Here is a 24,865-nt window from a genome sequence, read left to right as displayed (position 1 = left end):
GGTCGCTAGCAGCTGAGACTGAGTGGCAGCTGCTTTCGGCAGACCCCCATGACTGAGCAGCCCTATTTAGGGACCACACTGCTCATCCCAATTGGGGAGGGGCCTAGAAAAGGGGGCCTAAAAATTGTCCACTCAACCAAACACCTCCTGTGTAGGTTACCACGCCTACCCAGAATTCCATCCTGTGGTAAAAACAATAAAATGATCCCATTCAAATCAACAACATGGAATGTTAGGACTCTCCTTGATAATGATAGCAACAGACCACATCGAAGGACCGCGCTGATTGCTGAGGAACTAAGACGCTACAACATGGACATCGCTGCTCTCAGTGAAACCAGGCCCTGGGGTGAAGGCTCCCTGAGAGACGAAGGTACATCTTTCTCTGGAGAGGCTATCCTCCTGGTGGACAACATCAGCATGGTGGACTGGCAATCAAGAACAGCATTCTACCCAGCCTCACTGAAACACCACTGGACTAAGTGAGGGGCTAATGATCCTCCGTATTCCCCTTGCAAAGGCACATTATGGCACTCTGTTAAGTGCATATGCGCCAACACTACCATATGACAATGGTGTGAATGACAGCTTCTTCCAGCAACTAGATGAGGCCCTTCATCGTATCCTAAGAAAGGAGAAGACCCTTCTTCTGGGAGACTTTAATGCTAGGGTAGGAAAGAACAATGGTATGTGGAGTGGAGTATTGGATAGGCATGAAGCTGGGCAGGTTAATGCAAATGGTCTGGAGCTGCTAACACTCTGTGCAGAGCATGATATCACAATTACGAACACATTGTTTCAGCAGAAGACCAAATACAAAACATCCTGGATGCACCCACGATCTAAACACTGGCACCTGATTGATTATATCGTAACAAAACGTACTGACACTAGTGAAGTCTTGCTGACCTGAGCCATGAGAGGTGCAGAATGCTGGATGAATCACCGCCTGATTATGACCAAACTCCTCATCAAAGTGCGCCACCCACAGCGTCTCAAGAAACCCATAAAAAAAGCAATTAAACTGTGCTAAATTTAAGTCAGCCCCAGCACAGAATGAGATTTCTGTCACTCTGCAAGCATGATGGCATTAGAGTTTGAGGCCATTCTGAGTTCTCACAATTCCATGGATCAGAAATAGACCTTCCTAACTTCATTGCTACATCAAGCTGCAGTTTACTCTATAGGCTGCAGAGCCAGAAAACATCAGGACTGGTTCGACGAGAACTCTAGCACCATCACATCCCTGCTGGAACTCATTCGTAGGGCATACAGGGCTACTCTCAACTGCCTTGCATGTGCCATCTTTTGGCAGCAGTGGCAAACAGCACGTAAGGAGGTACAAACAACCTTGCGCACTCTGCAAAATACATGGTGGATGAACAAAGCTCATGAAATTCAATCATATGCTGACAGAAATGATATGCACAAATTCTACAACTCTATAAAAACTACATATGGCCCTAGAAACTGCTCTATCACACCCTTAAAGTCAGCGGACAGACTGACAACCTTGAAAGACCAAAAGTAGATCCTGGCAAGGTGGGCTGAAAATTTTCAAGCCCTACTTAACCAGAACTCACCAACCGACCAATCCCTCCTGGAAGAGCTGCCAATTCATCCGTCCATCTCAGACCTTGACCACTAGCCAACTTTTCAAGAAGTACATGAAGCCATCAACTCCCTCAAGAACAACAAGTCCCCTGGCAGTGATGGTATCTCAGCAGAACTCCTAAAACAAGGAGGACACTTGTGCATTAGAATTATCTATCACTACATCATCCTGCAAGTCTGGGACCAGGAGAGTGTCCCTCAACAATGGAGGGATGCTAAAATTGCCACCCTGTACAAAAACAGGGGTGACAAGTCCATCTGCGGCAACAGTCGCGGCATATCCCTGCTAGCTGTTGCAGGCAAGGTCCTACCAAAGGTCATGCTATGCAGGATAGTGAAGCACTTGACAGAACATTTGCTGCCAGAGTCACAGTGTGGTTTCAGGGGGAACAGGACATTGTGGATATGATTTTCACAGTAAGACAGCTACAAGAAAAGAGCCACGAACAACATCAGGACCTTTTCATGGCTTTTGTCGACCTCTCCAAAGCATTTGATACTGTGAATCGAGAGCTACTTTGGAAAATCCTGAGAAAGTTTGGCTGTCCGAGCAAATTTGTGAACATTCTGTTCTATGTGAACACAGTTCCATGATGGGATGGTGGCACGGGTGGCCATAGGAGGACAGGAATCGACGCCCTTTAATGTATGCACTGGAGTGAGGCGGAGTGTGTGCTGGCATCGGTACTCTTCAAAAATTTCCTCCTATTTGTCACAAAGCTTTTTAATAAAGATCTGGAAGGCAGTAGTGGGATCACAATAGACTTTAGGCTAGATGGAAACCTCTTCCAACATTCAAAGGTTCCAGGGAACCACCAAGTTGTCAGCAGTGCAGGTCCTTGAGCTGCAGTACGCTGATGACTATTCTCTTGTAGGTCAAACACCAGAAGACCTGCAAACCATACTTGCCGCAGTTGTGAATGCCTACACCAGGCTGGGTCTATCAGTCAAGTCCACCAAGACTCAGGTGTTATGCCAATGGAGGTCCAGCCCCCCACCCACTATGTCTGTCTTCACTATAAAACACCAACCACTCTCAGTTGTTCCTTCTTTCAATTACTTGGGCAGCATCCTTTCTGAGGGCTGGAATACTGATCACGAAATTCACAATAGAATCGGCGAACTAAAATAAGGTCTTCCACAATAAACGCCTCCATCTGCACAACAAAATTGCCATTTAAAAGCCGTCTGCATCACAATTCACGTCAATCGTATTTTGCAAGTAAGCAAATCATTCACTGCCGATCTCAGCACAGGAGAAATCGAGGAACGCTGGATGAATCAAAAATAATAACCTCTGTCTTTATTTTCATTATATAATAAAGTTGGGTAAACCATTTACGCTCATGCATGCATGTCTCACATCTATGGTTGACTCCAATCGGGTAGTGACATGATCAAAAGTTATTAAAAGAATTTTGATAATCCAAAAAATGTGAAAGTTATAAAGGAACAACTTCCTCTAGGTTGCAGTCAACACAGGAAGTGTTGCATATTCTTTTTGCTCCCTGATCTGAGTCAACCGTAAATATGAGTTGCGCATCCCGGTAAGTGAAAAATGGGGTGGTTTGTCACCAAGTCCTAGTACAGGAGAAGGGGAGATACGGCTGGCAGGGATCTGCACTCTACTGAGTGCACTCTTTTAGTTGTCTTTGACATTGTACCGCATCAACAACAATATTACATAACTCATTTATTTTCGACAACATTTGCGAGAAAACAGTATAACTTACCAGGTGATAAAAGGGTTTTGCCACTGCATGAGAAGGCCTCGGTGCCAATGCTGAATTCTATGGTTGTCTGCAGGTACTTACAGTCCTGGCTGACTGTGGCAATGAAGTGACGTGTGATGTACTCATACAGCTGCCAGCCATCACTTCCTGTGGCAAGGCAAGGACAAGAAGTTTCTGGGTTAATAAGTACATAAGAAGTGGTCCACCCTAGAATCAAAATTTGAATATGTCCATTACCATCACAGTGTAGTTAAGCAAGACACAGAACTGAAAGTTGATCTGACTTTTCTCTTCTGGGAAATACTTGTTTCTTAAGGGAACATGGAAACAAATCAACTAATAAATCAAATAATATACTGCATTAACTCCCCATTTAATGCAGTATATTATTTGGATTCACTGACTGTAGGTGGTAAAAATTACTTGATAAGTGCTAAATAAGCTCTTGTTGTTATTTAGTATATTTTAGTATTATAACAGGTGTTGATGACTATGTGACTTTCAAACAGTCTGATGGATGTCACAGTTAGGTATAACATTACAGTAGTGCTCACCCAGTTCCCCTTCAGAGGCAGCTCGCATGGGTGTGATGGGAGGATGGTCTCCAGCATCAGTTCCTTTCCTAGGCCGGTTCAATCCAGCTGATAGCAGTGCCTTGACCTGATGGAATTTAAAATGAGTCCTCAGAACCATATATGCAATGAGTGTGTGCACACATCTATGCATTCCAGCATCAATAGTCAGTGTGGGCTCTTGAACATACAATAAGGGCCCATGAGTGCATTTATATATCCATGCACAACCAGCATTGAATGCATAATTTCATGAATCCTTTCTGTGACCTCAGTCCCATAGGAGCCCTTACTTCCTGTGCCCAGAGGGGGCTGTTGATTTGCTGCCTGAGGGTTCCTTTCAGGTCAAAGTTCTCTGGATAGTGGGTTGTCTCTGTACGTGGGTAACTGATGTAGCCCTGTGTGTACAGGCGCTCTGCAATCTGCATGGTGTGCTGGGGCCCCATGCCTGAGATATCAAAAAAATCAAGATGGTGAGTCATCCATATGCTGATATAAATAAAAAATTGCCATAAACTAACTTAAAAACATTTATCTTGTACAAGCAAATTAGAAGAAATGATTGACACATTTTTTTATTTACATTAACTGATGACTGTTGACAAAGTGGAAAATGTGTAATGTAAAGAATGTGATGTAGAATTTCTTTCTCCCCAACAACCCAGCAACATTACCAGTTTTGTGGTTTAACTACTGACATGGGTGGGATTTATGATAAATGTTAACAAATAATAATAATAAAAAAAATTAGTCCAGTCTTTACTTTATCTGAACATTTTTTTTCCACTGCAACAACCTGCAATGAATTCAGTTTAAGCTTTGACATTTCCTTTATTTTTCATCCTGACCAAAGATCAGAACTCCCCCCCATCTCTCTTACAGTCTTTTAGGTAGTCATCTCATCTCATCTCATCTCATCTCATCATCAGCCGCTTCTCTGGGGTCAGGTCGCGGTGGCAGCAAGCTAAGTAGGGAACTCCCCAGTAACACCCTTCAGCGCCTCCTGGGGGGATCCCAAGGCATTCCCAGGCTAGATTGGACATGTAGTCCCTCCAGTGAGTTCTGGGTCTACCCCATGGGTCTCTTCCCAGTTGGATGTGCCATGAAAACCTCCAAAGGAAGGCGCCCAGTAGGCAAATGCCCGAACCACCTCAACTGGCTCCTTTCGACGCGAAGGAGCAGCGACTCTACTCCGAGTTCCCTCCGGATGTCAGAGCTCCTCACCCTATCTCTAAGGCTGAGCCCAGACACCCTACAGAGGAAACTCATTTCAGCCGTTTGTATCCACGATCTCACCCTTTCAGTCACTACCCAAAGCTCATGACCATAGGTGAGGGTTGGAACAAAGATTGACTGGTAAATTGAGAGCTTTGCCTTCCGGCTTAGCCACCTTGACAGGTACCAATGACCTTATGACCACAGTTCCTACCTGCCACATCTGCAATAGAGGTTTTGAACATGGCCCACTCAGACTCCATGTCCCCAACCCCTCTCGGGATACAAGAGAACTTCTTCTGGAGGTGGGAGTTGAAGACCTCATAGACAGGGGCCTCCGCCAGATGTTCCCAGTTCACCCTCACTACACGTTTGGGTTTGCCAGGTCTGTCCGGCACCCTTCCCTGCCATCTGATCCAACTCACCACCAGGTGATGATCAGTTGACAGCTCTGCTCCTCTCTTCACCAAAGTGTCAAAAACATATGGCTGCAGATCTGATAATATGACCACAAAGTCTATCATCACTCTTCAGCCTAAGGTGTTATGGTACCAAGTACACTTAGGAACTAGCTTACGTTCAAACATGGTATTGTTATGGCCAATCCATGACTCACACAGAAGTCCAATAACAAGGCACTGCTTGGGTTCAGATCGGGAGGCCGTTCCTCCCAATCACGCCCCTCCAGGTTTCTCCACCGTTGCCCACGTGAGCGTTGAAGTCCCCCAGCAGAACTATAGAGTCCCCAGGAGGAACCCTATCCAGGACACCATGCAGAGACTCCAAGAAAGCCGGATACTCCTGACTGCCATTCAGTGTATAAGCACACACAACAGTTAGAGCCTTCCCCCCAGTGACTCACAGTCGTATAGAGGCTACCCTCTCATTACCTGGGAGAACTCCAACACAACACTGCTCAACCGGGGACTTGTGAGTATCCCCACACCCGCCTGGCGCCTGTCACCTTGGCCAACTTGCCCCTCTCCAGGAATTTGGTACCAGAGCCCATGCTGTGTGTGGCGGTGAGCCCAACTATATCTAGTTGGTACCACTCCACCTTCCTTGCCAGAGAGACCTTCAAGACCTCGGGACATGTCCCGAGGACCAGTCTCCGATGCCAGAAGTTGGCACGCCCTGGTCCCCACCTTTGCCTGTCGCCCAACCTGCATTATAACCTACCCCAATTCTCATCCCCGGGGGTGGTTGATCCATGGGATGCTTTTAGGTGGTAATCATGTTAATTGAGCCTTGCTAAGGTAGTTCTGTGCTATGGGAAGTATTGCCGACCTTGGAAAACACTGTAAAGTAAGAGCTGTTTTTCAACTGTGCAAAAGGTAGTTAAGTAAACTATAGATTATGGGAAGCTTTTAAACCTTCTGTAAGCAAAAATATTAAACCAAATATGACACATATGAAATACATAAATCAATGTGCTCTAATTTAAATACAAAATACGATGCAATAAATTGGCAAAAAATTAAAGCAACAATTCTGAAGTTGTATTTGTTCTCCTTAATGACACCTAAGGTAATAATTGTAAATTAATTGTGTTTGACCACTCCAAATCAAAGCTCTAGTTGAAATTAAAAAATGTCACCGGTGCACTTGTATCAGCACCTCCCATGCTAGCAGAAAAAAAAAGGATGAACCTGAGTTTTACCTTTTGAAGTTGAAGCATCTGTTGTTAAAACGTCTTCTACAAATTTGATCTACTTTTATCTGCTTGTTAAAAACAAAAACTTTCTTTCTTCTACAAACTCCTTCTAACCTGCAATTTCTGCATTTGGCTGATACGGTGAGGACGTAAAACACTTTTCCGTAAACATATTCTTGGCAAAGTCCTAGCTAACTACTACTACTACTTTTGGCTGCTCCCGTTAGGGGTCGTCACAGCGGATCATCCATTTCCATTTCTTCCTGTCCTCTGCATCTTCCTCTGTCACACCAGCCACCTGCATGTCCTCCTTCACCACATCCATAAACCTCCTCTTTGGCCTTCCTTTTTTCCTCTTTCCTGGCAGCTCCATATTCAGCATCCTTCTCCTGATATACCCAGCATCTCTCCTCCACACATGTCCAAACCATATCAATTTTGCCGCTCTGGCTTTGTCTCCCAACCATCCAACCTGAGCTCTCCCTCTAATATACTCGTTCCTAATCCTGTCCTTCTTCATCACGCCCAATGAAAATCTTAGCATCTTCAATTCTGCCACCTCCAGCTCCCCCTCCTGTCTTTTCGTCAGTGCCACTGTCTCCAGACCATATAACATAGTAGCTGCTCTCACTACCATCTTGTAAACCTTTCCTTTAACTCTTGCTGGTACCCTTCTGTCGCAAATCACTCCTGACACTCTTCTCCACTTAGCCACACTGAAAGTCCTAGCTAACAGTACCCATTCGAATTAGCAATTACAAAAGTTCTGATGATTTAGGGAGTTGGATTAGTTATTAACTTAAATACACCAGAGACAGAAAGTATCAAAAAGGCATACATTTCTTTGCATGTTAGTTTACATAATTGTAGCTTGAAATAATTAAATGTTCTTGACCATTTCTATAATGTTTTCATTTTTGATTTTACCAAATAAGCAAAATGTCCTATTTTCCACCTTTCCAAATTTCAAGGTAAAAAAGCACAGTGGCATTGTGGTGAACACCGTTTGCTTCCAGCCTTGTTGTGTGCATTCTCCCTGTTTCCAGGTTTCCTCTAGGTGCTCTGGTTTCCTCTCATAGCTCCAGCTCCAAAAACCGACATGCTAGGTGAGACTCAAAATTGTCCATAGGTGTGAATGGTGTGTGGGCCTTGAGATGGACTAGCAACATGTCCAATGTGTCTCTCTGCCTTCTGCCCCAGCAGGTTGGGATAGGCTTTGCTCTGTGCAACCAAGAGCTACATTTTGTTTAATTTATACATGATTAAGTTGGGCAAGAACCAACTTTGGTATGAACCCCACAGCAACGCATAAGACATAGCTGTGGGGACACTTATATCAGTTGCAGACATGATTACAGCAAACGACTTGCTTTTTCTCTTGCCTGCAATTATGATAAATTTTCCCTTTAATTAAAAAGTTTGATAATGTCGATGGGACGATGTCGTGCATGGGGGGACTTGCTGCCCACGGGTGCTGGCGGGGCCCTGTCTGCCATTGGATGGACTAGCCGGCAGCGGGCCTCACCCGTACATTGGGTGTGGATGGGCATGGGGCCCCCCCTGCCTGCCAGCTGGGTGTGCGGTCCCAGTGGCACATTGGTCTGTCGGTCGCGAGGCCTGGCTCTGGGCCAGTGGTCTGTGCTTGCCATCCGTGGCTTGGGCCCCATGCCTACGGTGCGCCTTGTGCCTGCACCTGGGGGTTGGTGGTGGGGGTGTGCATCAGGGGTGCGGGCCCGGCTTATGCTTTCGGGTACTGGTTTGTGCTCATCAGGGCCATACGGCGCTGTTGCTCTGTGGGCTCCTGGCCCCCCTATGGGCTCCATCTTCCTTTTGGGTAGCGGTGTTTTAGGCTCCGGCTGTTCTCTTGGTCGTGGGGTTACTGCATGACTGTGTGTGGCCTTTGGGTGGCTGCAGAGCCAGTCTGCTGCTCAGAGGCAATACGATAAATCATGGTTCTCAGACACCAGAAATTAATGGAATTAGGTGGACACGCGTGCATACACACCACTAGTTTCTGCCTCACACATTCCCTGGAACACACTCTGGATTACATCCTTAATCTTAGTCCTTTCTCCACCTTTTTTCTGTCTTTCCCTGTATCACTATAATTGCTATCATAAACTGATATCGATGAGATCAATTAAATTATGTTTAATCGAACACATGCCAGCATCTGTTTCTATGGCTGATCAGATACATATTGTCATTTTCCGTTTCTAAGAGTCCTTGTTTCACTTGTGGTGAAACCAACATATACCCTGGTTCTGCTGAATGACAGAAGCTAAGTAGGTGTGGGCCTGGCTAGTACTTTGAGGGGAGACCTCCCGGGAAAATGAGTTTTTGCTGGAAGTGGTGTTGGTGGGCCAGTAAGATGCAGTCTTCCCTCTGGTCCTAATAAAAAAACAAAAAAAATCACAATGCCCCAGTGCAGTGATGTGGACACTGTGCTGTAGCAGATGCCATCCTTTGGATGAGACGTTAAACCGAGGTCCTGACTCACTGTGGTCATTAAAGATCTCACGGCACTTATCGCAGAGTAGGGGGTCCCCCGGTGTCCTGGCAAAAATTCCCTACCTGGCTGTCTCCATCTGGCCACCTAATCATCGCCCCGTGTAATTCGCTCAATGATTCCCCCTTCTCCACCTCAAGGTGATGTGTGGTGAGCATTCTGGTGCAAAATGGCTGCCGTGCATCACCCAGGTGGGTGCTACACATTGGTGGTGGTTGAGGTGATTTTCTCCCTTTCACTGTGAAGCGCTTTGGGCGCCTAGATGAAGCACTACATAAATGTAATCCATTACTGTCCCCCTCTTGGAAAAGTGACGCTGATTGTTTTTTTTTTTTAGCTGATCAAACATGTGGAAGAGGGGGACCGGTGGCAGCTATAAATGTATAACAAAAACCATGTGCTCTTGTCAGATCACTCAAAAGACGGAGTTATTATAAGCAGTTCTTGATCATTAATAAAGGCTGTCTTTGCAGGTGGAGAACCTGAACTCCACCTGCAGAGTAACTCTGTACAGGACACACTGGCATACAAATTCCCTGTGTTGTATGCCAGGCCTGCTGTCAGCACAGGTTAAATAATAAATAAATAAAATCTTTGATATTATTTGTTTGAATACTGTTTTTGATGATAAACAGACTTGCCAACTTAACACCTCAATCTCTGCTTACTTGGCATGTAGAACACTGCTGCCGTGCATCTAGCTTGGCCTCAAACCACTGACAAATACACGGAAGCCATCACTGGATGTATTGGCAAATGCTTCGATGTTGTACCGAGGATCACTGTACTAACATTCCCAAATCAGAAGCCATGGCTAAACTGCGAAATCCACACAGACCGCCACTTTCAGCTCAGAGGATTTGGACAAATACAGGAAAACTTGGTATGAACTCCATAAAACAAGCAACGCTGCTAAGGGGCAATATAGGGACAAAATGGAGTCACACTACCATGGCCCCAACTCAAGACACATGTAGAATGGTCTGCAAACTAGTATCCCAGGCTATAAAGGGAATACCAACAATGTTGCAGTAGTTTGCTTTGAGGGCAACACATCTGCCTCTGTCACGGACACACAAATGGTCAAGAACTCCTGCCCACTGGAAATAGGGCAGACGTGTACAAATCGTTCAAAAGGATTAATCCATGCAAAGCTCCAGGCCGAGATGGTATCCCGGGCCAAATGCTCAAGGCGTTTGCAGACCAGCAGGAGGATGTGTTCACAGACATCTTCAATCTCAACCTGGTCCAGTCAACAGTCCCAACGTGCCTCAAAAATACCACCATCATCCCTGTCCCGAAGAAGCCAAAGGTACTCTGCCTAAATGACTACCCCCCCCCCGGCAGTACTCACAGCAGTCATCCAGTCATCATGAAGTGCTTCGAGCGACTAGTCAAAACCCACAAAACCTTAATGCTGCCTGACACTCTGTACCCACTACAATTTGCCTGTAGGGCCAAAAGGTTAACAGATGATGTCATTGCCCTCATCCTCCACACTGCCCTCTCCCACCTGGAACAGAAGAACACATATGTGAGACTGCTGTTCATCGACTACAGTTCAGCATTCAACACCGTTGCGCCCTCTAAGCTCACAGACCTAGGACTCAACACCACCCTGTGCAGGTGGATGCTGGAATTCATGACAGGCAGACTACAGGTAGTGAGGATGGGCACCACCCCATCCTCCACATTGACTCTCAGCACTGGAGCTCCACAGTGCTGTGTGCATAGCTCCCTCCTGTACTTCCTGTTCACACATGACTGCGTGGCCACACACAGCACCAACACCATCATAAGTTTGGTGACGCCATCACCGTCATTTGCCTGATCACAGACAATGATGAGATGGCCAACAGAGGTGAGGCCAGAGTCTTGACATCATGGTGCCAGGACAACAACCTCCATCTCAATATCAGAAAACTAAGGAGCTGATAGTGGACTACAGAAAGCTGCAGTGGGGAGGCCACACCCCCATCCACATCAGTGGGTCAGTAACGGAGAGAGTCAGAAACTTCAGGTTCCCCAGAGGAGCTGCCCTGGTCACATCAGACCGGCATCATCACCAAGACAGCGAGACGATGGCTCTTCTTCCTCTGCAGGCTGAGGAAGTTCGGTATGGACTCCAGGATACTCTGCAACTTCTACAGACACACCATTGAGAGTATCCTGACTGATGCATCGCTGCCTGATATGGCAGCTGAACCACCCTCGGCCACAAGGCTCTAGAGGTTTGCAAAAACAGCACAGCACATCACCAAGACTGAGCTACCAGCCATGCAGCACCTCTATACCCAGAGGTGCAGGATAAAGCCCAGCGGACAGTTGAGGACTGCAGCCATCCCAGCCACAAACCGTTCACTCTGTTACCGTCTCGTTAACAGTCCCAGAGCATCCAATTGGATCCAAAAGGCTTAAGGAAAACCTTTACCCACAAGCCATAATACTCTTGAACACAGAGACTCTGGACACGAGTGGGCACACACGCACACACACCTCTCTCACACCTCTCTCGCACAATGCATACTTTGGACTATCAAAAGTTAAATTTTGACTTTTGTTAATTTTAAGTAAAAAAAAAAAATCCTGTGGGCATCAGGGTAGCATATTGGTCTATTCCGTTGCCTACCAACATGGGGATCACCAGTTCAAATCCCCATGTTACCTCCAGCTTGGTCGGGCACCCCTACAGACACAACTGGCCATGTCTGCGGGTGGGAAGCTGGATGTGGGTATGTGTCCTGGTCGCTGCACTAGCGCCTCCTCTCGGGGCGGTCGGGGCACCTGTACGGGGGGGAGGGGGAACTGGGGGGAATAGTGTGAGCCTCCCACATGCTATGTCCCCCTGTTGAAACTCCTCACTGTCAGGTGAAAAGAAGTGGCTGGTGACTCCACATGTATCACAGGAGGCATGTGGTAGTCTGCAGCCCTCCCCGGATCAGCAGAGGGGGTGGAGCAGCGACCGGGACGGCTCGGAAGAGTGGGGTAATTGGACAGGTACAACTGGGGAGAAAAAGGGGGAAAAAGGTCAGGGCGCCTGTTCGGGGTGGGGGGTGGGAGCTGGGGGAAATAGCATGATTTTCCAACGTGCTACGTCCCCCTGGCAAAACTAGTGACTGTCAGGTGAAAAGAGGAGGCATGTGGTAGTCTGCAGCCCTCCCCGGATCAGCAGAGGGGGTGGAGCAGCGACTGGAAGAGTGGGGTAATTGGCCAAGTACAATTGGGGAGAAAAACGGGGGGCAAAAAAAAAAGTCAATGTTCCTTGAGACAATAAATGCTCCAGCATGCATTTTTTATTTTTTTCTGAGTTTAGCTTGATGCCTCAGCATTGTTTTGTCAGCAAAGTCTGCACCTGCTGTATTGTTGTGCGTTTGAGAAATAAACAAACGAACTTGAAAACACCTGTTTTCTTTGCATAACACACAAAACTGAGATGTGATCACAATGCGAACACAATGCAGATAACCAGAACAGATAAAACAGCAGACGTTAACCCAAACAGCACGATCACGCTGATCATTATGCAAATAAACAGCACAGTAACTTCAGCTGTTACTGGGGTCTGACAGTCCGCTTGGACATACTGTACATTCAGATATACACAATAAATATACACAATCATTACCACACAAAAGAGTTGTGAAGAATTTACATTGTTTGATGTCATACTGACATGTACAGGTTAAAAACCATACTCAGTCAAACTCACTAAAGTGGTCTAGGGTTCAGTCCCTCTATCTGGCCTACTGTTGCTGGTTTACCTAAGGCAGAACTGGCCACGCGCAACATCTCCACTGTGTTCAAGGCCTGCGGTCTCTGCTTCACCTTCTCTTTCTTACTCACCGACTCGACCTATATTTAAGGGACAAAACGACATTATTCACAACACCAGCAGGGTTGCAACAAAATCATCGGTTTTCCTGCCAAAAATGCTGTGGTAAAAAGTTGTCAGCCCACTGTGACACCCTCTCTTCTTAAAATTTCTGTAACCCAAGTTCAACACAATACTATATGTTGCATATTGGATTAAAGCTTCGAAAACTGGTATATACAGTGTGAAGACCTTTAATTATTAACTTAAAAAAAAAAAACACGGCCTATCCATCCATCCGTTATCTGAACCACTTCTCCTGCTCTCAGGGTCGCGGGGATGCTGGAGCCTATCCCAGCAGCCACTGGGCAGCAGGCAGGGAGACACCCTGGACAGACCACCAGGCCATCACACAGGGCCCACACACACACACACACACACACACACACAGTCATACCTAGGGACAATTTAGTATGGCCGATTCACCTGACCTACATGTCTTTGGACTGTGGGAGGAAACCGGAGCACCCGGAGGAAACTCACGCGGACATGGGGGGAACATGTAGAGTCCACATAGAGGACGACCCGGGACGACCCCCAAGGTTGGACTACCCCGGGGCTCGAATGCAGGACCTTCTTGCTGTGAGGCGACCGCGCTATCCACTGCGCCGCCCAACATGGAATATCAAGCCCCCATATTTAATGACAAATGTCTTTATGTGGTGCTATGTGGGGTCCAGTACATGCAAGCCAAATACAGTTAAAAAAAAGAAGACTATGAAGGTGAAGGAAAAGGTCCTAGAGAAAGGAATAAACCTGGTGAAACTGAGATTTGTTCCTACCCGGGCCACTCTTGAGGTCTTGGCGAGGTTGATAAACATCTGGCCCACTTCCTTATCAAAGACTCGTACCCTGTTCCAGTCCAGTGTCAGAGAGCTGTCCTTCCCATTTGACACCTGCCACAAACAGACCTCGTCGGTCATGACACCATGGTCGGCCATGCCAGGATTTATAGTTGATAAAGGATTTGGACTGGAGGACCTTACCTTTGCCTGGAGGATCCAATATGTTTCTGGCTTGAAGGACTGGATCTTGTCATGGCGTTCAACACAAAACCCTAAGGTTGGGGTTTGGCAGGGTCCAAACGAAATCAGTGAGGAATCCAGGTTTCCATACTTACCTTGAAAGTACTTAGTCTGGAACCTAAAATGTAGTTAATCACCAAAGGAAAGGGAAAGATCACATGACTCATTGGCTAGTCTTGAATCAGTTGGAAGAAAACTGGAAAATAGGGGTATAAAGGGTGAGATTAGGGTAACTGGCCCTGTTAAGACCACATAGAGCCATACAAATTTATTGTGTTCCCAACCACAGCTAATAAAAAGAATAATGACAATCAATTTTACTTTAATATATGATTGGGACAGGAAGTGAAAATCTGATGCAAACAATAAATCCTGCAAACAGAGCAGCCTCACAGAGCCATCAGTCTGATTCTGGATGACAGTTTACCGGGTAAAGGCACAGCCGATGCGCAGGTCCAGCTCTTGGCGGGCATCAACTGAGAGGGCCTCGTTGCGGTTGGGCTCTCCCAGGCATTTCATGGCGTTCCAGATATCTGTGTCAGTTATAGAGCTGAATTTCGCCCTGAAGATGGTGCGCTCCCTCCCTTGCGGCTTGCTCATTACCAGCTGAATGGCATCTAATACCTGGGAAGCAAGAACAAAAGGTGACAGTTATAATGGTACATGTATCACGAGCCAACATTCATACAGATCTGGAGCAGAGTTTAGGCACAATAGCCGAGTTAAACTGGGTATGATAATATTGTGATTCACTTTTAGCTCTGACTTTCAAGACAACCACAAACTAAATCAACCGAGTACCTCAAAACAGATGTTCTCGCCCTCCTTGTCACAGTCCAACCACAAAACCACACAGTCACACCCTTTGGCTTCAACCTAACATGTTTAACACAAGAATTTAAAAAAAAGACAGAGGTTCATTTTAAGTGATGTAAACAGGGTTTAGATAATTATTGACATTTGAAGGCCTATATGGGTATCAAAAATCAATCGCAAATAATCAGACAATTTTCCCATTTTTCAAATGATTTATAGTTAATACACCTACAATTTCACATTTATAAAACTAATACTATAAACCTCTGGCAAAAATTCAGTTATCACAAAAGCAAAAAACCGTTGAGGAGCCTGAACACACATAACGTAAAAATAAAGCAGATGTTAAAAAAAGTTTGACCTATCCCGCCCGTGCACTCAAACAAACCATTAAATCAACATGTGGCACATGTCTTGATGCATGCTCAATAAACCAGGTAAGAAGATCACAGAAGGTTGAATCAGTTCTTCTGAACACAACGTTGATTGACAGATTCGATTCATCACTCGTCTAAGTGACCTCTTCAGTCTAATGCCCCTTTTCCACTACATGCTACCAGCTCATTTTGACTCGACTCGCAGAGTGTCGTTTTCCATCACCGTAACAGTACCCCCTCAGTGTAGCTGGTCTGCATTGATTTTGGTACCCGCTCCAGTTTTTTTGGCACCTCGACAAAGGTGGTACCAGAAAAGTGGTAACAGTTACCAAAATACCGGTACTTTCCCGTAATGGGAAACGAAAAGGTTCAGTTGAGCTGAGCCAGTACCATGTAGTGGGGAAAGGGGCATAAACTGACTGCAGGTATCCTCACCCCTTATAAACAATACAGTGGCATAACAGCCGAAACCAACGACCAGTTTCATGATCAAATATGTGTGTGACCATTAACTGCCATCGAAACTCTGGTTAATGGGCACACCCATATTTGATCATGAAATTGGTCGTTGGTTGCAGTCGTTATACATCTGTCGCCATTGCTGTGATTGCAACAATCCCCAATCCTCTGTGAATAGTACACATGGCCTTTGAAACTCTAGTTAAAGGTCACACCCATATCTGCATATGAAACTGGTCGTTGGTTTCGGTCATTAGGCACTTTATAAGGGTGGGATACCTGCAGTCAGTTCAGACTGAAGTGCTCACTTAGTTGAGTGATGAAACGTTTCTGTCAATAAACGTTGTGTCCAGATGAACTGATTCAACCTTCTTTGAATACTATATGGCACAGTACTCACAGTAAAATCTCCAGATAGTTAGGCAGATTTTATTGGATCAGGGGCAACAACAGATGCAAAGAACGCAATCAACTCAGCAATTTCTGAAGGTTCATAAAAGCTGTAAGCAGTTCAAATTAGTTCCTAAAACCAATAAAACAGCCAATCTCTATTTATCAGAGAAAAAAAGCTACCTGGAGGAACTTGACCATGTTAAGTTTGGGGTTGGCTTCCTTCTTTTCTGTGGGGGCTTTACTGAACAGCTCAGCAGGATCCACTTTGTCCCAGTTGTTGTATTTCCCTTGATAAATCAAAACAAAGCCAGTGAACAAAACAATCATGCACCTTCTTTCACTCAGCGGTCTGGAAAGGATACAAACTCAATGATATATGACAAGCCACTTCTCACTGTGCTGGACACGCGCACACACACGTGCGCACACACACACGTACATATTTGAGCTTTATGGCTGTTTAGGCACTGCTGATAAACAACTGCACCAGCAACCTTTCTGCTAGAAAGCAGCCTCTCTAACGAAGCCACCCGCCATCTAAGAACTGCATACGACACATTTAACCTTCTCTAGTCAAGATGTCTGTGAAGCCAGAGATCACTTGGCTTTAGTACCATCATCAAAGTGAAAAGAAGAGGAAACAGTGTAATATAGGTAGTACCCACCGATGAAGTCAAGGCTCATCACATGCCCACATACAGAAGTCATCTTAAAGTACACAGTTTGGCTCTGGAAGCTGCCTGTGTACTCATGCACCGAGCATGCTCCATTAAGCCCCTTGCGAACTGAACAGTTTCCTGAAGACCAAAGAGAACAGATGAGAACACTGGTTCATTTAAGGGCAAAGTTCTGGGTTTTAAATGTTTCATGCTGGGTTTTCTTGATTAGGAAATTTGCATCACCCTGCTGTTAGGATTTATTGGCAATGTTACTTACTGTAAATCAATGGGAAATTAAACAAATATCACAAACAAAACATCCATCCATCCATCCATTATCTGAACCGCTTATCCTGCTGTCGGGGTCGCGGGGATGCTGGAGCCTATCCCAGCATTCATTGGGCAGCAGGGAGACACCCTGGCCAGGCCATCACACAGGGCCCCCCCCCCCCCCACACACACACACACATTCACACCTAGGGACAATTTAGTATGGCCAATTCACCTGACCTACATGTCTTTGGACTGTGGGAGGAAACCGGAGACCCTGGAGGAAACCCACGCAGACAACATGAAAACTCCACACAGAGGATGACACCCAAGGTTTGGACTACCCCGGGGTTCGAACCCAGGACCTTCTTCCTGTGAGGCGACCACGCTAACCACTGTGTGTGCCACTGTGCTGCTATAGTTTGTTTTTTTTGGAGGGCGGGATTTTGCCCCCTTTTTCTCCTTAATTGTCAATTGCACCTGTCCAACTACCCCACTCTGCTGAGGCATCCCAGTCTCTGCTCTCCCCCTCTGCTGATCCGGGGAGGGCTGCAGACTACCACGTCTCCTCCGATACATGTGGAGTCGCCAGCCGCTTCTTTTTACCTGACAGTGAAGAGTTTCACCAGGGGAACATAGCGCATGGGAGGATCACACTACTCCCCCTAGTTCCCCCTCCACCCTGAACAGGTGCCCTTGACCGACCAGAGGAGGCACTAGTGCAGCGACCAGGACACATACCCACATCCGGCTTCCCACCCACAGACACGGCCAATTGTGTCTGTAGGGACGCCCGACCAAGCTAGAGGTAACACGGGGATTCGAACCGGTGATCTCCATGTTGGTAGGCAATGGAATAGACTATGCTACCCAGATGCCTTATAGTTTATGCTTTAAACAGTCGAGGTTATCAGAATTTCTTGTTGAGTGTACTGTGATTTAAATAAAGAAAAACATTTATCTGCTCCCTTATTCCCGTTTACAATCATTTACATAATGTGTTAAGAAATTACCAATGTGTAAGGGAACCAACGATAAAGATAACGCTTAAAATTTATTATCGTGGGCATCTGGGTAGCATAGCAGTCTATTCTGTTGCCTACCAACACAGGGATCACCGGTTCAAACCCCCTGGGTTACCTCCGGCTTGGTCGGGCGTCCCTACGCACAACTGGACGTGTCTGCGGGTGGGAAGGTGGAAGTCGGATGTGGGTATGAGTCCTGGATGATTAGCCATATACAATTGGGGAGAAAAAGGGAGAAAATAATCAACAACAAAAAATGATTATTGCGGCACCAAAAGGCGGTGAACATTTTTGGGTGCAACTAAATCATGTGCTGGTGCACCTATATGAAAAAGTTAGGGGCACCAGTGCAACCAGTGTAAAACGTTAGTCTGGGCCCCTGCTCTCATAGCTGAGACTTTGTGTCCAATCCTTTTTCCACTGGGACAAATGAAAGGAACCTGTGGTACAATTAACTTCTCGGTGGTCCACAAAAAAAACAAAAAAAAAACTTTACAGACTCCAAAAATCCTATTTTCTCTTCACAGTATCTGGTGACTGTTTTGTTTATTGCGGCTACAATGCAAGAACCACACATTACAGTGATCGTGCATGTGCACTAGAAGATTAAATCTGCTTAAACTAAACAAGTGACCAAGATACAGAATGACCACCCACCTGACAAAAGCAGCCTTCCGTACCAAAGTTTCTGCCACATAAAAGTTGGAAACTGGTCTGCATTTGTAATTTGAAAACTTGCGCACAATATCTCGATTATAAAACCATGCCTTAACTTTGGTGCATGACTCAAACTACAGCTCTTACAAAACTGGGGCACAAGCGCAATCCTCGCATTGCGTTCTGTCCATAAGTGGGGGCTTGCCTTGGTGACCTGGGCCAAATGCTAAACTGTGACGTGCACCGTAAATGAAATGGCTTTCTCAAGGCTGAATGTTAATGGACGTTACAATGAGAGAGACCAGCGCAGGAAAGAGAAAGGGACCAATCATGCCACCCCTCCCATCACACAATATGGCCTGGGCTCCTTCTGACGTAGACACTCCAGTCACTTCTGCTGCCGATGTCACCCTCCCCAACATCCACACATATTCTGCTACTGGACAGTGGAAGCCGATTACAGCCATGGTCCTTAAATACACGAAGGTCCAGAGCCTTGACACAGATCAACTCCAACTGCCAAGAGGCCTGTGGACCAACATCAACCCCCTGCACAGAGGCAACAGAACTCCAAAACCGCTGCAGCCATGGACAACTTCCAGGTACAAAACCAACCCTTAATATTGATGATTTTATTGATGATGATTCAGCCACATTACATCAGGAGGCGCAAGACAGAGTACATATGTGTGAACGAGAGGGGGGACAGTGGAATGGTGAAGATGAAAGGAGTAGAGGTGATGAAGGCATATGAGTTTAAATACTTGGGGTCAACTGCTCAAAGTAACAGGGAGTGCAGAAGAGAGGTGAAGAAGAGAGTGCAGGCAGGGTGGAGTGGGTGGAGAAGAGTGTCAGGAGTGGTTTGCGACAGAAGGGTACCAGCAAGAGTTAAAGGGAAGGTTTACAAGATGGTGGTGAGACCAGCTATGTTGTATGGTTTGGAGACAGTGGCACTGATGAAAAGACAGGAGGCGAGGCTGGAGGTGGCAGAGATGAAGATGATAAGATTTTCATTTGGAGTAACGAAGAAGGACAGGATTAGGAACGAGTATATTAGAGGGACCACTCAGGTTGGACAGTTTGGAGACAAAGCAAGAGATGCAAGATTGAGATGACTTGGACATGTGTGGAGGAGAGATGCTGGGTATATTGGGAGAAGGATGCTGAATATGGAGCTGCCAGGGAAGAGGAGAAGGGGAGGGCCAAAGAGGAGGTTTATGGATGTGGTGAGGGAGGACATGCAGGTGGCTGGTGTGACAGAGGAAGATGCAGAGGACAGGAAGAGATGGAAATGGATGATCCGCTTGGCAACCCCTAACGGGAGCAGCCGAAAGTAGTAGTAGTAGTAGTAGTAGTAGTAGTAGCAGTAGTTAGCTAGGACTTTGCCAAGAATATGTTTTCGGAAAAGTGTTTTACGTCCTCACCGTATCAGCCAAATGCAGAAATTGCAGGTAGTAGTACTTTCAGCCACATTACTGAATATTGCCACTGTACTATACTAACCTTTTTTTTTAACACACTAGGTCAGTTTTGGTTATTCTGTGGGAATTTGATATTGCTGGTTATACAGCACTTATCTTGAACAAAGTCACAGAAAAATAATTCTATCAATCAACGCATTAAACCTTGCAGCCGTTCCTACAAAAAAAAAAGACTGAATACAGGCTCTACCAAAGTGTTCATTCAATTTATCCAAACCTGCATGAACATATACTCTGTGTTGCGTTCAGTTCAGTTCAGGACTCAAATATCGTGTCATGGCAATCTCTGGCTGAATCGAAATGTTCGAACTTCCCCGCATTTGCAGACAGACAGACTTAATGTCCAGACACTCGAGTGCTGTCCAATTCCACATGCAGACGTTCACACAGACTTCCAGAGATTCCACTTTGGATGCAAACTTTACTAGCGGGATTACCCAGAATTCATAGCAACTGAGAATGTGACGCATAAAATATGTCAAGAAATCAATGGCAAACTAGAAGAGTGCACTCATTAGAGCACAGATCCCCACCAAGCTTATCTCTATCACCCTTCTCTGGTGCTTGGACTTGGAAACAAACCACCCCTTTTTTCGCCTACCGGGAGAAGGGAAAATACGGAGGCACTGCCTGCGTATCTCCCCTTCTCCGGTGCTCGGACTTTGGTGAAAAACCAGCTGAGGAGTTAGCATTAATTGCGATAGAAAACAGGTTTTTCAAAGGTTTTGAATCACCGCAACCGTAAGGTCCTTCATAAGGTCCTTAATCATAAAATCATAACTGTGCAGAAAAATCATTAGGCTGTCAGGCCCAGTAGTATGTAAGATCAGCAGCAGACAGATACACACACACGGACAGCAAAACCAGTGTTTTTCCTGCCATCATAAGACTTTAGCGCAGTGCCCAAGTCGACTGAATGGGAAATACGGAGAAAAAAAAGGGTTTTGCAGGTTATGCAGTGCTCAAGCAAAAAAAAAAAAAAGCACTAATAAAAATGTTTTGCCTGTCAGACTGTGGATGCGCAGCCTCCTAGGTGGACCCTCGCACAAATGTGATCAAATCTAATGTGAACTTGCACTTTCCAAAATGAAAAGGTTTGCTTTGCGACCATTTTGGACTAACCCTGACTTCCATCCATCCATTATCCAAACTGCTTATCCTGCTCTCAGGGTTGCGGGGATGCTGGAGCCTATCCCAGCAGTCATTGAGCGGCTGGCGGGGAGACACCTTGGACTGGCCGCCAGGCCATCATAGGGCAACCCTGACTTTATTTTCATATTATAATAAAGCTGGGTAAACCGTTTACACTTGGGCATGCATGATTCACATCTACGATTGACTCAGGTCAAGCAGCGACAAGAATATGCTACACTTCCTGTTTTGAATGCAACCTAGAGGGAGTTGTAAGCAATGCACAATTCATAATGACTCAATGCAGACTACTGACAACTTTTTAAGTTTGGCATTGGTCTTTTCCATGGCAACGATTAAGTTCTAAAGTCTATTCTCATAAGCGCAGTTTAAACCCAATGCTTCACCCCTGCAGACTTGTCGATATGGCATGATGCAGAGCACTTCAGTCAATGTCACACTACGTACGACCGAAGTCTGCGAGGGCCGAGTCCACTTGTATGGAGTGTTAACATTTGGATTCAGCCTACGTCTGTTTTTCTCCCGCCCATCTTTAGCATCTGCGTCTCCTTCTCCTGTGTCTGATGGCTCTGCCCCAGTGCCTAGCAGTCCCTCTAGGAAGCCAATGTGTAGACGAATCCTTCTGCACCAACAGCCTTCAGGATTACTACAGCCAACTGATTAATCTGCCCCATCGCATCAATGAGCGCAGTGTAGCTGCCTGGAGCTATGTGTGAGTAACCCTGATCAAGCTTTTTAGCTTACATACATCTTCCAGAACTCTTATGTCAACTGCCTATTTCCCCAGAATCTCCATTATTCCATTCTTTTCAATATTTTAAGTTCAACAGACATTACAATATTAGAAACGCAGGCATCATGTCAAGTCTCATTTTGTTTGTTAATACTAAAGGATATTAGGGAAGCAAAATACCTCAACCTCACATTGCATGCTTACTTTGTCAGCATTAATAATTTGCAGTATAGCATAATCTAGGCTAATTTTGCCAAAAATGTGTCACCACCCCCATCACAAGCCCAAACACACACACACATTTCTGGTTAGTTGGACAATACAAACAATGTATCCCTTGTGTCATAAGTATCTGAGTAAGCACACAAAACATGTGCAAGTCAGGAACCAAATTCTGATTTATTTGCAATTTCCCACTTTAACCGCTCTTCTTCAAGAAACACTTCATGTGTGTAAAAAGTTTTTGTGTCTCTATCTCTCTGCAGGGAAAACATTGATTTGAACAGGGTGCCTCAGATTATCCACGAAGCCAACTGCCATACCAGCCACTCATGTAAAGGGGTGGACAGTGCTTACAGCCTTGAGACCATCCCCATCTCCTTGAGAATACCCGTCCTTAAGAGAAACCCAAGCTGCTTCCCCAAGGCCGGCTATTCTCTGGATTTTGAATCTATCAGTATAGCCTGTATATGTGCCACTTCCAGACTCAGCTGATCTGAAATGCTTGAATGTAGACTTAGAATCTGTTTAATTCAGGTTAAAACGATGATGTTGGCTGTGGAGGGGGGTCAGGAAAAGCTAATGATTACTGAAAACACTACATCTATTGCACTATCTGTGACTTTTTCCCCAAATGACTGTATGTCAGCGTTGTAAATATGCCTGTTTAAACTTGTCATCAAAATACATATACATCTGATCCTATCACGTTTGTGTTCATGTGCACTTTCTTGCGAGTCGACTACCATACTTTTTATTCATACTCGATCATCTTAACACAACAAAAATGATGGTTCGTTGACTGTTGAGAACCCCCCCCCCAAAAACAACCATAAACATCTGAAAGTCAATGTACCCCCGGGGTGCTCCGGGGTGATCGACGAGTGTAACAAGCATCAACGTGACCTCAGCATATCCAGAGAAAATCTTGCTTCCGATACAGACTTGGTGGTGCTGTTATTTCATCTAGGGCTCGCCGAGTCTGTGCTAATCTAACCAGCAATTTAACCACAGAGATCTCACTTAAAATGTTGAACAATACTGCAATAAACTCGCACCCACCTTTGGAGAGGATTTTTGCAATTGACTGGGCCAATGAAGGTTTCTCTGCTACCATCAAAACTGTCCTCATTTTAAATGAATGAGTGATAGCCGCGCTATCCAAGCCAGTTAGCTAGTATCACCTGGTAGCTAGCTTTTTTCCAAAACCGACACAAATAAAAGTCACTACTTTATGTCAATATCTAAAAGAGAAATTAAATGAGCCTCAAAAATACTAAACCCATTTTAACCTTTACAGAAGTAGAGCATCTATGCTAATTAAAAGCAAGCTCTGAACGCGCACACGGCCATGACAGTTTCGGCAATCGACTTCCGGTGGAAAAAAAGGTTGAAACGAGTGTCCGATGTCGTGTCCTTCTTCCTCCGCCTCGTCTTCTTGTTCCTGTTCTTTTTCCTGTTTCTGACGGTTGGCAAACAACAATTTGGTGCATTACCGCCGCCAACTGGAATGGAGTGTGGACCAGAATGTTTATAAAAGACTTCTCAAACTAGTATATTGTAACGTGCATGGATTAGAACACACGCTGGCCGCCGGCTGGCGGGTCTGACCCTTTAGTCTAACGGTTAGCGATGTCTCCTGCGGTGCGGGCGATACAGGTTCGCTTCCCGGCCGTGGCAGTTCCTGTGGTTGCGTTGTTCCCCCGAATTCGCTACAATATCTTCTCAATCAAACTAGTCACTCTAAGATACTGAAATAAAATTCAATAACACTCATTTTCCGAGTTCTTTTGTAGACCGTCTATTAAGTTTAAGTTTACCTCTTCCTTTGTGAGATTTCAAATCAGATTGCTTCTTTCTGCCTCATATCTCTGACAGTTTAAGCATAACATGCTCTATTGTTTCTTCTTGCCCATAGTAGTCGCATATGCCGGAATTATCCATCCATCAATTATCCAAACCGCTTATCATACTCAGGGTCGCAGGAATGCTGGAGCCTATTCCTACAGTCATTGGGCGGCAGGGCCTGTATCACCTTTGCCTATTTTGAATAGTGTACCGTTTAGTCCAAAGTGTCCAAATGTAAGCCAAGATATTGTTGTCTCCTCTCTCCTGTTCCTTCCTGCACTCCTCATTTCTCCCACTTTCCTTTGAACTCTATAAAACCATCGTCTTTTCCTCCCATTGCTTTTGCGATCGTTCCTTCGATCTCTGCTTAATCATGTTCTTGATTTCTGCTTTGCTGAGTCCAACTGCTAATTCCACATGTTTATTTGTAGCCTTTTTTGCAACCTTATCTGCCATTTCATTTCCTTTGACACCAATATGCTCCGGTATCCATAAAAAAATTACTGTCAGACCCATCATTTGAATTCTGTATAATGTTTGTTGTACTTCTATTAAAATATCCGGTCTGCTATCTGAATGACTG

The 24,865-nt window shown here is 45.5% G+C and overlaps 2 protein-coding genes across 2 annotated transcripts in view; one reads left to right on the top strand and one right to left on the bottom strand.

Annotated features, from left to right (window-relative positions):
* Positions 1 to 23,769, bottom strand: part of top3b (DNA topoisomerase III beta) — a 57,687-nt gene extending 33,918 nt beyond the window's left edge. The window contains exons 1-11 of the mRNA XM_056288235.1: positions 23,497 to 23,769; positions 16,904 to 17,035; positions 16,419 to 16,525; positions 14,995 to 15,069; positions 14,621 to 14,817; positions 14,155 to 14,311; positions 13,951 to 14,064; positions 13,059 to 13,149; positions 4,213 to 4,367; positions 3,902 to 4,007; positions 3,348 to 3,494 (exon numbers count right to left, since the gene is read on the bottom strand). Coding sequence (XP_056144210.1) covers positions 3,348 to 3,494; positions 3,902 to 4,007; positions 4,213 to 4,367; positions 13,059 to 13,149; positions 13,951 to 14,064; positions 14,155 to 14,311; positions 14,621 to 14,817; positions 14,995 to 15,069; positions 16,419 to 16,525; positions 16,904 to 17,035; positions 23,497 to 23,566 — 1,351 coding nt within the window. The 5' untranslated portion in view covers positions 23,567 to 23,769. The remainder of the gene's footprint in view (positions 1 to 3,347; positions 3,495 to 3,901; positions 4,008 to 4,212; positions 4,368 to 13,058; positions 13,150 to 13,950; positions 14,065 to 14,154; positions 14,312 to 14,620; positions 14,818 to 14,994; positions 15,070 to 16,418; positions 16,526 to 16,903; positions 17,036 to 23,496) is intronic.
* On the top strand, positions 20,286 to 22,929 carry LOC130119664 (interleukin-25-like). Its single transcript, XM_056288248.1, has 3 exons — positions 20,286 to 20,300; positions 22,019 to 22,194; positions 22,701 to 22,929. The coding sequence occupies exons 1-3, from the start codon at positions 20,286 to 20,288 to the stop codon at positions 22,927 to 22,929; spliced, it is 420 nt and encodes a 139-aa protein (XP_056144223.1).
* Positions 23,770 to 24,865: the final 1,096 nt, after the last annotated feature.

Source organism: Lampris incognitus, chromosome 1, assembly GCF_029633865.1.
Source record: "Lampris incognitus isolate fLamInc1 chromosome 1, fLamInc1.hap2, whole genome shotgun sequence".
NCBI classification, from domain to species: Eukaryota; Metazoa; Chordata; class Actinopteri; order Lampriformes; family Lampridae; genus Lampris; species Lampris incognitus.
The sequence above is the reverse complement of the archived record's forward strand: the minus strand, read 5'-3'. Positions and strand labels throughout refer to the sequence as shown.